The 15,793-nt window shown below is 49.3% G+C and overlaps 1 protein-coding gene across 1 annotated transcript; it reads left to right on the top strand.

Annotated features, from left to right (window-relative positions):
• Positions 1 to 329: 329 nt before the first annotated feature.
• On the top strand, positions 330 to 13,209 carry LOC121925077 (arf-GAP with Rho-GAP domain, ANK repeat and PH domain-containing protein 1-like). The gene is made up of 9 exons (XM_042456816.1): positions 330 to 452; positions 1,819 to 1,928; positions 2,714 to 2,854; positions 4,067 to 4,136; positions 4,664 to 4,784; positions 7,608 to 7,813; positions 9,437 to 9,543; positions 10,151 to 10,350; positions 13,043 to 13,209. Exons 1-9 carry the CDS (start codon positions 330 to 332, stop codon positions 13,192 to 13,194), a joined length of 1,230 nt encoding a protein of 409 aa, XP_042312750.1. The 3' UTR covers positions 13,195 to 13,209.
• The last annotated feature ends 2,584 nt before the right edge of the window (positions 13,210 to 15,793 follow it).

Genomic DNA, 15,793 nt, shown 5'->3' with positions numbered 1-15,793 from the left:
AATTCCTAGAAATGCCTCTGGAAAGAGACCTTGCTCTCAGTCCATGAGGCTCAAGTCGACCAGTTTAGACTGGATCTAATCTACATGCATTTGCAAATGACTAAAACCAATACAGGCCAGCTTGTGCAGTGGTTTGAGGACCATGGAGATCGGGGTTCGAATCCCCTTCTTTGGCCACAGAAGCCCACTGGGAGACCTTGGTGAGGCACACTCCTCAGTCCCAGAAAACCCCATCAGAGGGTCAACCGCTTTAGGGTTGCCAACTTGAAGGCACACAAGAAATAAAATTGTTGTACCAAAGAAGAAACTGTCCTGACTCCTGCTAGACGATGAGCGACAGGATTCGGAGAGAAGAGGACAATGTCGTGGAGCAGAACGGCTGGAGGAAAGGGGCAGGCCATGCGCCAGGCAGAGGGAGTGGTCCAGTGCTGGGCTATGGCTCTGAAACAAGGGTTCGGATCCAGTTTCAGCTGGAATCCCAGTGGTTGCCTTGGGCATAAGTCCCACTCTCTCAGCCTCAACGGAGGGCAAAGGCAAACCCCCTGAACAAAACCTTGCCCAGAAAACCCCATGACAGGTTCATGGCCTTAGGGCGCGCAAGCCATTTGGAGGCACATAACAACAACAACAACAACAACAGACACGGCTGCATCCCACTGTAGAATTAATGCCATTTGACAACCGCTTTAAAAATGTGGACTAGACAAAGGAACTGTTACATATGATCTGTAATTGGTTGACCGGCCGAAGCCAAAGGGTGCTCAACAATGGCTCCTTTTCATCCTGGAGAGAAGTGACCAGTGGGGTGTCCAGTGGGGCTCGTCCTGGGCCAGTGCTATTCAAACATCTTTATCAATGACCTGGATGACAGAATTGGGAGCAAACTTATCAAATTGCAGATAACTAAATTAGGGGAATACTAATACTCCAGAGGACAGGATCAAAATTCAAAATGACCGAATAGACTAGAAAGCTGGGCCAAATCTAACCAAATGAAATTCACACGAGAAAATTAAGGTAATTGCACTTAGGGCGAAAATGAAATGCACAGATATATATGGGTGACACCTGGCTGAATGAAAATACATGCGAAAGGATCTAGGAGTCCAAGTAGATGATAAGTTGAACATGAGTCAACAGTGCGATGTGGCAGCTAAAAAGGCCAATGTGATTTTAGGCTGCATCAAGAAGTATAGTGTCTAGATCAAGGGAAGTCATAGTTCCACTGTATTCTGCTCTGGTCGAGAGGCCCCACCTAGAATATTGTGTCCGTTCTGGGCGCCACAATTGAGAAAGGACATTGAGAAACTGGAGCGTGTCCAAAGGAGGGCGACAAAAATGGTGAGGGTCTGGAAACCATGCCCTATGAGGAACGACTTAAGGAGCTGGGGATGTTTAGCCTGGAGAAGAGAAGGTTAAGTCTATTCAGGTCATTTTGAATCTTGATCCTGTCCTCTGGAGTATTAGCTATTCCTCCTAATTTGGTATCATCTGCAAATTTGATAAGTATTCCCCCAATTTTGTCCTCCAAGTCATTGATAAAGATGTTGAATAGAACTGGCCCGAGGACAGAGTCTTGTGGGACCCCACTGGTCACTTCTGTCCAGGATGACAGGGTCAAGGTCCCGTTGGTCTTTCTGATCTGGATCTCTGGGTCAAGATCCCGTTGGTCTTTCTGATCTGGCCGGCTTCTCAAAGCTTGAAAAACCACAACTGCCAGAACCATTCCAGCCGGCTGTCCCCTTTTCCTGCTGCTGCTCAGGTCAGAGGTCTTGGCCATGTTGGGTCCTAATGTACCCCAATGTCTCCTCTGTTTAGGAAGAGGCGGACGCCTTTTCGCTGGAGCCGCGGCGCTCTGTGCGCATCAGCAGCCTGCTCAGTGAAGACGAGCTCATTGAGGATTATTTCAAGGCAGAGTCACCCACAAAGTGAGACCACTTGGTCTTTCTTTCTTTCTTTCTTTCTTTTCCACTTTTGTGTGCAAAGTTTGCATATTTGTGTTGTTCTGGAAGACCTTGGTTTGCTGTCCATCGAAGGGTTGAACCGCCTTGGAAAGATCAGAAAGAAGCCCTTGTTGGGGGACAAACAGCAGAGCAAGATGGAGAGGTGACATGAGAGCCCTGTTTAAATATTTGAAGGGATCTCATATTGAAGATGGAGCAAGCTTGTTTTCTGCTGCTCCAGAGACTAGCTGACTCTTCCTGGAGGTCAGAAGTGGGTTGGAGTGGGGGTCCCTTGGGGTCTATCCAGGGGTCTGTGAGCCTCCTGAGATGAGAGCCATTCCGCTTAGAGGGTGGTGGGCTCTCCCTCTTCAGGGTCTTTGGTAGAGGTTGGCTGGGTGTCCTCTCGGGAGGCCTGAGCTGTGTCTTCCTCCAGGGAAGAATGGGCTGGGACCTAGTGGACCTTCCAGGTCCTTCTGAACCAAATTGCCCACTTCTAAGGTTTTCTTCAGCAGCCATGAAGGCTGTTGTGCTCCATCTCTCAAACGGAAACTTGCCTTTTATGGTGGCAAGAAGTTGCATGAAGCCCCTTCTGAATCATGCAACTTCTCCATCCTGCTGCCTCCGAGCCAAATCGACCCACCTTCCTCCCTCTGGCTCTTGGTGGTTTCCAGGCCTTTTGCCCCTTTTGCCCCAATGGGCACCCAGACCCCGGTCCCTCTCAAGAGACCCCTTCTCACAGTGCCTCCTCTCTTTCCCCTTCTGCATCGCAGCAACTGCTGGCATGGCTCTGGTCTGACCTCTCCGTGTGCCGGCCTGAGTCTCCACCGCGAGAGGATGGACAGGACGGAGTCGCCCCCGCCGCTGTCGCCCACGGTCAAGGCCGGCTGGCTGGACAAGAACCCTCCGCAGGGGTGAGCAGACCTCTCCCCAAAGCCCCTCCGACTGACTGGGAGCGGCACTTGGGAGCCCACTGGGGCAGCTCAGGTCCTGGTCTGGGTGCTACTGGGGGAACTGGTGGGGGGCACATGGGCCAATGCCCCCGTCGGACCTCCTCATAGCAAGCCACAATACCTCTGCTTTCCTTCACAGACCCTCTCAAAATGGTGACCGGAACGGACCTCACTTCACTTCATGTTGCCATTTTGAGACTTCAAAGGAAAACAGATACTCAGGGGTCTGTGGGAGAGGGGTATTTTCATATTTGGAGGGTCTTTCTGGGCAGTTTCCAGGAGAATATTGCCTGCCATCTCTGCTGAATCTAAATAAATTGTGGGTGGATGTCTTTTTTTTGGGGGGGGGGAATGGTGGGGAGTTTCAGGGTCTGCACATCCCCCCCAACCCTTTGTGCTGTTTTTTGGGTGGACATCCCTTGGACGTTAGGGTCCCTATTGACTCCCAGGGGATTGTCGGTGCCCTCAGACCACGTGAGGCTGAGCCACGTCCGAACATGGTCAACAGGGCGAAGGAGGCGACAAGAGGGCAGCAGTTATTGAAAGGGAAAAGCTTGCAAAGCTGCTATTTTTAAGCAGAGGGACCCAGGAATTTTCTTGTCAGGCTTAAGAAGGAGAAGGCTTATCTCTCCTTCCAAGGTAATGGAGTCCAAAATACTTCTGCACTTAAACTCTGTTTGCAGCAGATGAGGAAAGCGGAAAACGAAGGAAGGGGGAAAGTGAGAGACGGAGAGTGAAAATGGAAGCAGATGAGGAGTTCGGGGAGCAGAGGATGAAGCTGATCCCTGCCAAGCCCCCAGACCCAAAGAAATGTCTTCTCAGAACAAAATAAGGAAAACCAGTTACCCCCGTGGCCCCTAATACCCCCCAGATAGGTTGAGCCTCCCCCCTCCGTGGCCATGTTAGGAACTTTGAGAGTCACCTCCGGTCAAGAAAATCCCCTCCAGGGCTTAAAATGGACCCAGGGAGTCATTTGGGGGCAATATTATTTTGAATAAATACCTTAGATTTTGGGGGGAGTACGTTAGGTGGCTTCAAAAGCCCATGCGGTCCTTTCCCCTCGTCCATTCACTTTGCTGGCGTCCGGATGTCATTTCCTGAGTGCTGACAGATACGGCGAAGGACAGGGTGCGGATTCAGCCCGGGTGTTTCTGTTTTCCTTCCCGGCTTCAGGTCCTACATCTACCAAAAGCGATGGGTGAAGCTGGATTCCCACTACCTCCGATATTTCGACAGCGAAAAGGTGAAACGGGAAGAAGCCTCCTGGGGCGAGAATTTGGGGTGGGGGCTCTGTGTGTGTGAAGACCCCACCCTCCCTTGCAGTGACTTGTATTACCTCGGTCCCTTTGATGCCTTATCCCAATGGGGTTGCCAGAGATGGCTCCTGCGTGCCTCAAGGGTTTGCAGAGATGGGTTTTTTGGCAGGTGTGGCTTCTTACCTGGTTTCTGGAAGTCCCTCTTCCAACCACAAAAGGGGTAGGAGACTCCTCCAGTTTTCACACTGGCAACCCAATCCAGGTTGGCGGTCTTGGAGAATGGAGTTGCCAGACTGGAAGAGAGAAGGCTCCTGCATCCTCAGTGGCCACGCGGAAGGAGGGATTTTGGCAGGTGCGGCTTGCCATGCAACCAGGAAAGAAGGCCTTCCCCCTGTGCTCTCTCCTTTTTGCTTCCCCTTCCCTCTGTCAATCCCTTTCTCTCTCTTTTCTCCTTCTTTTCTTTCTCTCTTTCCTTTCCTTCTTTCAAGCAATGTGTCCATTGTCTCCATTTCAGGACGTTTACTCCAAGCGTTTCATCCCGGTGTCCTCCATTTCTCGAGTGACGACTATCGGGGACCAGAAGTTCGAGGTGATAACCAACAACCGGACCTTTGCTTTCCGGGCCGAGAGCGATGGTGGGTCCAATTCTCCTCCTCCACGTTTTTCTTCTAAGGGGGGCAGGAAATGGTTTGGGGGCCAGAGACCCTTGAAATCCCACCCTCTTTCTCTGGGGGTCCAAATCTCTTCCAGGGGCACAAACTCTGAAGCACCCGCAAAGGGGAAGGAGCATGGCCCAAATGTCCTGGACTTTTTCAGGCCTTCTTAGCCCAAGACTCGGACACCTCCTGTGCCCCCTATTTTTTCCCCTACAGTGGTACCCCGGGATACGAATTGATCGCGTTACGAAATTTCCGGGATACGAAAAAGTTAGATAGGAAAAAACTGTTCCGGGTTACGATATTTTTTTCGGGTTACGAAATTTATTTTGGCACGAAATTCAAATGCGAAGCGCGGCTAGCGGCTTTCCAGCCGCTAGCCGTGCTTCGCAAAAGCCTTTTCGGGTTGCGAAATGTATCGGGTTACGAACGCCGCGGCGGAATGAATTAATTTCGTAACCCGAGGTACCACTGTATTGTCATATTTATATTACGTTATATGATATAAGGAAGGACTAGTACACATAGATAGATAAGAGCAACACTGGAGACCACAGCAGAGAGCTGATCAAGGGATGGAGAACCAAAGCGCAGAGATGCTCAGCAAGGCAGCGCTTGTCCAAAGCATCACTGTGCGTTTCATAGGAGTGTGAGACGCATGAGCCAAGGGAAGTTGGGAGCAGTAAAAAGGGAAATGGGCCGCATAAACATAGCAATTAATAATATGGATAGGAATAGGTCACTTTGACTCAGACAACTACGCAGCGTTCTCCTCGGAAATACAAAGACAGAAAGAAAGCGAGTGGCAAAGGCAGTCAAAGGGTACAGTGCAAAATCGGATCAAGCCAGGCTCTAAGGCTTCCAGGGAAACCCATAAATATCACCATTATCCCTATTGTATGTGCCACAGAGGCAGAGGAAGAACAGATTGAGAGGTTCTGTGGAGGAGTTTGGGAAGAAATGCACAACACACCAACACAAGACTTAAAACTAATCATAGGTGCCTGGAAAGCTAAAGTTGGTGGCAAAGATGGGTCAAAACAATAGGAAGATTCGCACTAAGTATAAGAAATAGAGCAACTGATAGACCTTTGCAAGGCCAACCGTCTATTCATCACAAATACCTGCTTCATACAACCAGAGAAAAGGCTCTAGACATGGACTTCTCCAGACGGTTGATACTAAAACCAGAAAGACTATAGAACTGGAAGCAGAAGGTGGAGAAACTCTATTCTTGCAGCAAAAAGTAGACCAAGTGTGGATTGCGATACAGAGCACCAACTGTTTACAGTATATCAGAAATTAGAGTAAAGCTGAAGAAGAAATCAGAAGCAGCCATCACACCAAAACGGTGGGAAATCATGCTTTTTGAGTATCGAGAAACCCTGGACTGAGGAGAATCTGCGCCGTTTGGAATTTGTTCAGCACACACTTTGCATATTCTTTTACACATTCAACAGCGTTTTATGTGCAGGAAACAGCTTTTCTGGCATAAAAATATTTTCTGCACAGAAAAGGGCTGCAACTGGGGACACTCCACACAAAATCCACATCTGGATGATTTGTGTTGAAAACAGCACTTTCTGTGCAAAACAAACACATTCACAGTTTGTTGGCCTCCTTTTCCATGACATGCCCTACATTTGAAACTCTCTTTTGAAAGAATTCTGAAATGTCCTCCATTCTGAACATGACTAAGAAGCCCATTGAATAGCACCACGTTTGCTGCTTCACTTGCAGAAACGCATCCATATGGCAGCCTGTCCTCATTGCAAATAGAGGAATCTGATGGATCCTTCTCAAGGCCTTTTCCTCCAGGAGCAGCAGCAGCAGCAGGCAAGACTCGCACTCAGAGCCAAGAGAAAGAAGTGCATTTGTTTCCTGGAGGGGAAGAGGACGGCATTTGTGTTGGGTAAGGGGCCGCTTGAGGACTCAGTGCAAATGCTGAAAGGGTTTCCCCCTTAATTGCAGCAGAATGGACAAATGAAAAGAATCATTTGAATGTAGATTTAGTCAAGGATTTGTTGCTAGCTAGGTACAGTTTTATGCCTTTGTCTTGACCAGAGTTCTATAAGTATATTGCAAACCAACAAGGCATTTTAATGAGGATAAGTTCAACAGAAAAAAACGGTGGAGGAATGGGAAGAACTAGAAAAGATCCTAAAATGCAAAGAGCACAAAAGTCAGAATCATGCAAGACATTGTATTCCCTATTATTCCCAGGGATGCATGAGAGAGCTGGACAGTCAAGAAAGTGGATAGGAAGAGAATGAATGCATTTGAGATGATGTGGGGCTGGAGAAGAGTGCCAAAGCCACAAAGAAATGGGTCCTTAAACAGATCAAGCCAGAAACCTCCCTGGAAGCAGCCAAGATGACCAGACTGAGGCCGTCGTCCTTCGGCCGCAACAGGAGAAGGAAGGACTCCTTGGAAAAGACCATTATGCTAGGAAAGATAGAAGATAGTAGAAAGAGAGGAAGGCCGCAGGCCGGATGGAGGATAGACTCAGTCAGGAAGGTCATGGTCATGGATTTGGAGGACCTGAGCAGAGCAGCGGAGGACGGGGGTCTTTCATCCACAGGGTCGCCAGGAGTCAGGATCAACTCAAGCGACGCTAACAACAAATGTAGTAAAATACAATACAGTATGTGTAATATTGCTATAAACAAACATTTATATTTATGTTAGGGTTCTCAACATCCATTCTGGCATATCCTACTACATTGTGTTGTGGTGCCTTGTCCTCCTTTGCAATTGTGAGGACCTCTGGTCAGCCTGCCTCTCCTTCTCTCTCTTGTCCAGCGGATCGCAGCGACTGGGTCCAGGCCTTGCAGAAGATGGTGGACAAGCGGAAGTCCAGGCGCCTGGACCCAGTGTCCATCTTCCAGGCAGTCAGCGGCAGCTTTGACTTGGTGGACAAGAGTGGCCTTTTGGAGCTGCGGGGCTACAAGAGCAAGCTGTTTGTGGCGGTGGCCGGAGACAAGGTCTTCCTCTACAAAAATGCAGAGGTGCGTCAGTGGCACTTGTTCCGGTTGTTATGTGCTGCCCTGTTGACTTAAGGCGATGTTACAGACATGAGACGTCTCTCTGAACAGCGCTGCTCAGGTCTTGCAAATCAGGACAGCGGCTATTGGGCTTCCTTGACGGAGTCCGTCTTCCCCTCTTGCCCTCCATGTTCCCAAGCGTTATCATCCTTTAATTGAATCCCTCCATCGCATGACGTCTCCAAAGGACATTGCCCCCAGTTTAGTCATTTGAGCTTCTGGGGAGAGGTCAGCCTTGGCTGGCTCTCAGACCTGTTTATTGGTCTTTTGGGGAGTCCATAGTATATGTAGAACTGTCCTCCAGAACCCCGTTTCAAATGAGTTTATTACTGGTTTTAGATAACTAACAGTAATAGAAATCCATAAGAGCTTATAGAATCATAGAATCGTAGAGTTGGAAGAGACCACAAGGGCCCTGATCCAGTCCAACCCCATTCTGCCATGCAGGAAATCCAAATCAAAGCATCCCTGACAGATGGCCATCCAGCCTCTGCTTAAAGACCTCCAAGGAAGGAGACTCTATCACCCTCCGAGGAAGGAGTGCATTCCACTGTCTAACAGCCCTTACTCTCAGGAAGTTCCTCCTAATGTTCAGGTGGAATCTCTTTTCCTGTAGCTTGCATCCATTGCTCCAGTTCTGTTCTCTGGAGCAGCAGAAAACAAGCTTGCTCCCTCCTCAATATAACATCCCTTCAAGTATTTAAACAGGGCTATCATATCACCTCTTAACCTTCTCTTCTCCAGGCTAAACATCCCCAGCTCCCTAAGTCATTCCTCATAGGGCATGGTTTCCAGACCCTTCACCATTTTTGTCGCCCTCCTTTGGACACATGGCTCCAGTTTCTCAATGTCCTTTCTCAATTGTGGCGCCCAGAACTGGACACAATATTATTCCAGGTGGGGCCTGACCAGAGCAGAATACAGTGGCACTATGACTTCTCTTGATCTAGAACACTATACTTCTATTGATGCAGCCTAAAATAGCATTGGCCTTTTTAGCTGCCGCATCACACTGTTGACTCATGTTCAACTTGTGGTCTACTTGGACTCCTAGATCCCTTTCACACGTAGTTTCATTCAGCCAGGTGTCACCCATAATCCTATATCTGTGCATTTTATTTTTCCACCCTAAGTGCAATACCTTACATTTCTCCGTGTTGAATTTCATTTTGTTAGTTCTAAAGTCAGTGTTAAATCATGTTAGAAGATTGTTTAGCTTAATCCTAGTTTCTCACCTTGGCTAGAGCAGCTTCATTGAACCCGTGGGATTGGTTTAAGGGTTGGCCTTTGCTGTTGTTTGCTGTGAAGGCAGCATCCATTTTGTTTGAAGGCCTCTGATGCCCCTGGTCCTGAAAGAGCCCACTCCTCAGGCCTTGCAAAGGCAGGGCAGCAGCCAAGGCTTCCTCAGAGGGGCAGTCCACCCGCAGAAGAGTCTCCTTCTTTCCTCTGTCTTCCGCTTTGTAGCCTTTTCTAGAGAGGCACGTTGTCTCTGGAGATGCTATGGGAACAGCTTCCCTGGCCTCCAGTCTTTCTGTTGTCCTGTGACCCCCGGTCCTTTCATGATTCCCATGTCTCTGGCATCCTTAGGAGTTTCGCCTCGGGGTTGGGATCACCTACATTGAGATGAACGTGGGGAACGTCAAGGATGTGGACCGGAGGGGCTTCGACCTGACCACTCCCTACCGGATCTTCAGGTACCAGCCGCTGCTCCGGAAGCCCAGATGATACGGACCTTTCCTTGTGACTCCACAAACGCAGCCTCCCCACCTGGAAAAAGATGGAGGGAGTGGGTTTTCCTGGTCTTGGAGGTCTGCAAATGCAGTTTGTGTGTGTGCACATGCTAAAGACTATGGAAGGTAAATGACACCTACAACATTTCCACCGTCCGGTCACATTTTTACTGCAGTGATTCCCAAACTGTGCCCTTTAAGAGATTTTGGACTTCAGTTCTCAGAAGCCTCAGCCATGTTGGCCAATAGCCTGGGACTCTGGGAGCTGAAGTCCAAAATCCCTTAAAAGAGCACAGTTTGGGGACCACTGTTTTAGTAGACGGTGGGAATGCTGTGGATGTCATTCATCTGGATTTCAACAAAGCCTTTGGTAAGGGCCCCCAAGATATTAGCAAACTGGTTAAATATGGAATGGATGGAAGCCCCGTCCGACAAATCCATAACTGGAGCCCTGTTGAGCCTGGAGTTGCAGCCCAGCCCTTGTCCCCCTTTTAGCCCAGCCCCACATAGACATATTGCGTAGCCCATCCTCCCCGGTTGCTGACCCTCTGCCTCTCTCCTTTGGCCGCAGTTTCCTGGGGGACACTGACCAGGAGAAGGAGGACTGGGTGGAGGCCATTCAGGCGTCCATCGCGGAGGCCCTGTCCAGCTCCGAAGTGGCCGAGAGGGTCTGGGCAGCCGAAGCCAACAGCTTCTGCGCGGACTGCGGGGCCCCCAAGCCTGACTGGGGCTCCATCAACCTCTGCGTGGTCATCTGCAAGCAATGCGCAGGTACGGCCCCTGGGCTTTGGGGGGATGGATAGCCCTATGGGATCATCCTGGGTTCCTGGTTTAAGGGAGGGAAAGGCCCACTTGGGCCAGAATGGAGCTGGTTCAGAACTTGGAAAAATTACCTTTAAAAGTTACTACAGCTCCCAGAACCCCCAGCCACAATCAAGGATGCGTTTAAGTTGCACATGTTTCCCAGAATGCAGCAGAGGATGCAGTAGGGAACCTTATGCTGGTTAATATCCGAAATGTTTTGGAGGAGAAGTGTTTTGGGTTTTGGATATTTTCTTATTTGCTTATACATAAGGAGACATTTTGGAGATGGGAGCCAAGTCAAAACATGAAATTGATTTATGTTTCATATACACCTTATGAATGTAATCTGAAGGCAGTTTTATACAGAATATTTTAAAATATTTTGTGCATGAAACCAAGTTTGTGCACATTGACCCATTGGAAAGGAAAGAGATCCCTTGCCTCAGCCCCCCATGAGGACCGTTTTGGACTTGAGAGTATTTCAGGTCGGGGAGACTTGACCTTCATTAATTGAAGTAGCTACAGAAAATGAAGTGCTAATCGCTATGTAGATGAAATAGTAGATAAAGCAAACCAGGGTGACATCAGCACAGAGACATGCCACTGAGCCAGAATATACGCCTGCGTTGCTGCGACAAAAGGGGTGTGTGACTGGGGCCTGGCCAAGGAGGAGAGAGTCGGTGGACCAGTCTTAGTGGGTTTGCTGGAGCAGTTACAACAGACATGGCCCACGGTCCTCTTCAGCCATTTACCAGATAGTAAGGTGGACATGCGTTCTCATAACTGCTGGAGGTCCATATTTATGGCCATGGAGGACCAGACCTCACCCCTATAACCCATCTTTGCAGCCCAACAGCATCCCAGTCGACGCGCATCCAAGGCAGGGCAGGTGGGTTGCTGTAGAGGGACACCACACAGCTCCCCAACTTGACTCATGGGGTGCAGTGATGCAAGCGCTTTGCAGTGGGACGCCGAGGGTCCTTCCAGCTGCCCATTCCCAAGATGTGCCCTCCCCAGCCAGAGAGTGCCACAAAAATGGTTCTGTGGCCCCCAAATCCGCAGGAACCCTTCAGTCGGGGTGCTAAGTTTTGTTGGGGTGCCATTGCCAGGTGTAACAGTGACGCCAACGGAGCTCTGTGGCTGGAATTAGGATGATGGGGCAGGATCTTGGCCATTGCGCCCTGTGGTTATACCTATAAATAAATTGGTTCTGATGTCAAGTGTCCAAACACAAAGGGAAAAGAAGGAGAGGAACAAAGTAGGAGGCCAGATTTTGGCCAGGGCCCTCTGCTCCGGCCGGCCAAGTGCTTTTTCCAGCAGGAATGGGAAGAACGCTCGCAGCCAATTCTTTCCCAATGAGAAGGATTTCCTGACCGTCGAGAAACCCCATTGGGAAGGTAGGGCAGAAGTGAGGCTTCCGCAGAGTTTTCTCAGGATATCCCATAATGTTCTGGAGATTTATTTTGCATAGAAATAACCATACTCACTTTTTTCTTTTTTCTCTTTTGCAAGAAAAGAAAATAAGCTTTCTCTGCAAGAATTTTTTTCCCTGAACAGGAAACATGTTTCTCTTCAGGAAAAAACACATGTATTTCTGTGTAGAATCAATCCCTGGAATATTTTTGAGTGACTGAATGCTGGGAGAATACTGCCCCAAATGCATGTTTTCTCACACTTGGATGGAGCATAAAAACAATACTCTGGTCTTGTATTTGGGTCCCCAGAGTTGCAGAATTTTTTGGGGGGGAGAGATGAGGAAAATCCTTGTTTTGTCTGTGTTTTGTGTCCATGTTTACCTGCTTATCTGTGCCTGTTCCACCCCTTTGCTGGCAATTCTGGTTCATGGTGATCAGAATCTGGGAAAGCTGTTTTATTTTGGGGAGTGGGGGCAGGAAAGCTCCCAGAATCCCCTGTGCCTTGCTGGTTGGGGGATTCTGGGCATTGTGTTAGGAAACTGGGATGTTTCCAAGTTCTGCTCCACAAGGTATTGCAATGCCAGAGCCCCTTGACCAGGTGCCAGTGCCGGAGGGGGGCACACGCTTCTATGCAGCCCCTACAAGGATCCGGCACTCTCGCATACCACCTTCATTAGTGTGGATTGCATGAGGCAGAAAGGACCACTAAGAAGGAACCTATCCCCAATACCAGACCAAGGGAGGGTCAACCCTGGACAGAATATGCTCACAGTGTTCTGGCCCCAAATTCCCTCCATTGCGTGGGCAGTCCAGAGCAATGCCAGGTAGTTCTCTGTAGACGTGTGCTTCCATGCCACCTACATGCCACCATGAATCACTTTCTTTGTGCGCAAAACTGAGGCACCCAGCAGAGCTCACATGGCTGGACACCTTGTTCTGACTGCAGAGGAGCCACTTGCGCCAGCAGAGGTTGTGGTGGCAGGTGCCATAGTGTGATGCTGTGTGAACATCTGCCCTGCGTCAACCAAGCTTTTCTGGGAAGAACTGATGAGTTTTTAGGTTTGCTTTAAGGGAGGGATGGCCCAGATTCTCTGTTGAACTGTCCTTCCCACGTGGAAACAGTTTGCCATCGAACTGGGCCTTTGGCCCTCTGTCCTGTGTGTCAGTGGAGCAGCCACTGCCCATGGCTCTTGGAGAGATGCCATGGTTTGCTTATTTGTCTCTGTTTGGGTTTCCTGACACAGGAGAGCACCGTGGCCTGGGACCCAGCATCACCAAAGTGCGGAGCCTCAAGATGGACAAGAAGGTCTGGACTGAGGATCTGATCCAGGTGAGACCGGGGAGATGGGAAGGCCATTGCTTCGGACATCCCAAAATACAACCCTTGCCCCGATAGGAAGACCAAAAGTGGGGAGGTCATTCCCTTGAGATCGTTGGGGGAAAGGATGGTGAGGGGTCATTCTTGGCCCAGGAAGGCCTGCTCAGTCTCAGGGGAAGGCAATGGCTTTGAGCATTGGACTGGGAGTCAAGGTGAAGGCGTCCATCTTAGGACAGCCAGTTGGAAGCAACCAAATGGCGGACAGAAAAAACAAAGTTTAGACTCCTCAAGAGAAGAAACATTTTTAGGAAAATGCATCCTTTCTGAACTACTCTAAAAGAGAAAAAAAGATGGGAGGGGGAGATGTTGTGGAAGAGCAGCCGGGTGCTAATTGGGACGGTCCTTTGATAGCAAAGGATGGCCACTCACTTCATCCGGACTGAGCCAGACCCTCTTCACTACCCCAGGAAAAGCAAGCTGGGAAGGAGGTCTGTCTGGCCTCATCCGTCTGTCTGTGGGGATGCTTTGGTTGAGAGTTCCTGCATGGCAGAATGGGGCTGGACTGGATCAGGGCCCTTCTTGGGGTCTCCTCCAACTCTATGATCCTGGTGGACAAGAGAGCGGCCAGAACGAGGGCAGAAGCTACTGTTTATTCCAACAGAGAGGAATTAGGGAAAAAGAAATCTCTAGCGCGACTCTGATCCACTTCATCAGATGCATCAGGAGCCCATGAAAACGTTTGCTAGAAGCTCCTCTTTTTTTGCAGTTAATTTCAAAGGAACTTCCAGATTCCTCTATTTAATTTAATTTAATTTGTTTTTATTTATATACCGCTATTCCAAAGATCAAAGCGGTGAACAGCAAGTCAGCTGTGTCTTTGGTTCCAGGATTTTCCCTGAATCTCAAAACCCTTGGATGCTCAAGTCCCATTAAATACAATGCCAAGGTGTCCCTTATACAAAATGGCAAAACAAGGTTTGCTTGTTCCTTTTTTTTGGAATACGGTCAGCCCTCCTTATCCACAGATAAAAAAAATCCATGGATTCAAGCATCCACGGCTTGAAAATATTTCCAAAAACTATAAATTCCAAATAGCAAACCTTGATTTTCCATTCTATATAAGGAACACCATTTTGCTGTGCCATTATATGTAATGAGACTTGAGCATCCATGGCTTTTGTTATTCAGGGGGGTCCTGGAACCAAACACCAGCAGAGAACACGTATTTTCAAGCCGTGGGTGGTTGAATCCATGGGCTGACTGTACCATGCTGTCTGTCTGGGGGATACTGGGGGTTGTAGTCCTCTCTTCTAACCTCCAAAGGAAACCTTCCCCACCTTGGACCTAGCCCAGGACCGTCTAGTTTCTTAGTTTCTGTGCCATTCGGTGCCCCTCCATATCCTGGAGTTGTAGGTTTGGAGGAGAGTGCCTCTTTTCTGTCCCTCTGCCAGAACACAAAGCCACTGCTAGGGCTCTTGTGGTGAGTTCCTTCATGGCAAGGGATGGGGGTCTGGGTGGCCCTTGGGGGTCTCTTGTAACTCTATGATGGCTCCGTAGTAATTTCTGAATGAGGCACGATGGGGCGATGGAGGCTGGATGATACGTTGTTGTTTTGGGGTTCTGTTGAGACTGATAAAAAGAAGTAAAGGCTCCTTCTTGTTGTTGTCGTTCTTGTTGTTGGCGACCCTCAGGCAAAACTCTTGTTGGGTTTTCTTGGTCAGAGTCCTTCATGAGGTTTTGCCTTTGCCTTCCTCTGACTCCCATTGGGATTCCATGGCTGAGTGGGGATTTGAACCCAGGTCCCCTGGAGTCCCAGTCCAATGCTCCAAGCTCCCCTGAGGCTGAGAGAGTGCAGCCTGTTCACAGTTATTTAGTGCGTTTCCAGAACTGAACTGGGATTTGAACTCTGGTCTCCCAGAGTCTAGTCCAGCACTCAGACCATGCGTCACTTTGGGCCTCTAGAATATTTGTATCCTTCTCTCTTTCACTAGAATTCAAGTGAAGAAGATTTAAATTCCTAAGAGACTTTCCATCTTAAAATAGAGACGTATCAGGGGTTGTGTATCAGGTTCTTGCAGAATTGTCTTACAGTGTAAGGGATTTGCCCCAGGTCTCCTGCTTGGGGCTACCATGGCTGAGCGGGGATTCGAACTCTGGCCTCAGAGAGTCCTAGTCCAGCTCTCAGACCGCGACACCCGCTCTCTCCATCATGGCCACTCTGCCCAAGCGTTTTCTTGTCAAGATTTGTTATTCAGGGGAGGTTTGGCCCCATTGCCTCCCTCTGAGGCTGAGAGAGTGTGACTTGCCCAGGGTCACCTTTTGGGTTTCCATGGCTGAGCAAAAGGAGAATCGAACCCACTCCCCAGAGTCCTGGTCCAGGGTTCAAACCATGGTGCTGCTGGCAAGAAACCCTCTGAGGACCCAAAGAGGAACTGTGGCCATCGAGGGAAGAAAAGAGGGGACAACACTGGAGAAAGTGGGCCTATTCTGTTGATGTCTCTGTGCATTTTGGGCCAGGGGCCCTTTCTGTCCCCAAAATGGGGGGGAGGGGAATGCAAAGCAGCACTTGTGGGCCACGGATGGGGGCCCTTAGAAACCCCAAGAGTGGTTCTATAGCCTTCCCCAAAATCCCCCACCCATTCAGTCTCTCCAAATCTTCCCCCAAACTGGCTGCAAA

This window comes from Sceloporus undulatus, chromosome 3 (genome assembly GCF_019175285.1).
Source record: "Sceloporus undulatus isolate JIND9_A2432 ecotype Alabama chromosome 3, SceUnd_v1.1, whole genome shotgun sequence".
In the NCBI taxonomy this organism is placed as follows: Eukaryota; Metazoa; Chordata; class Lepidosauria; order Squamata; family Phrynosomatidae; genus Sceloporus; species Sceloporus undulatus.
Note: the sequence above shows the minus strand (reverse complement) of the source record. Positions and strands in the feature narration are given on the sequence as shown.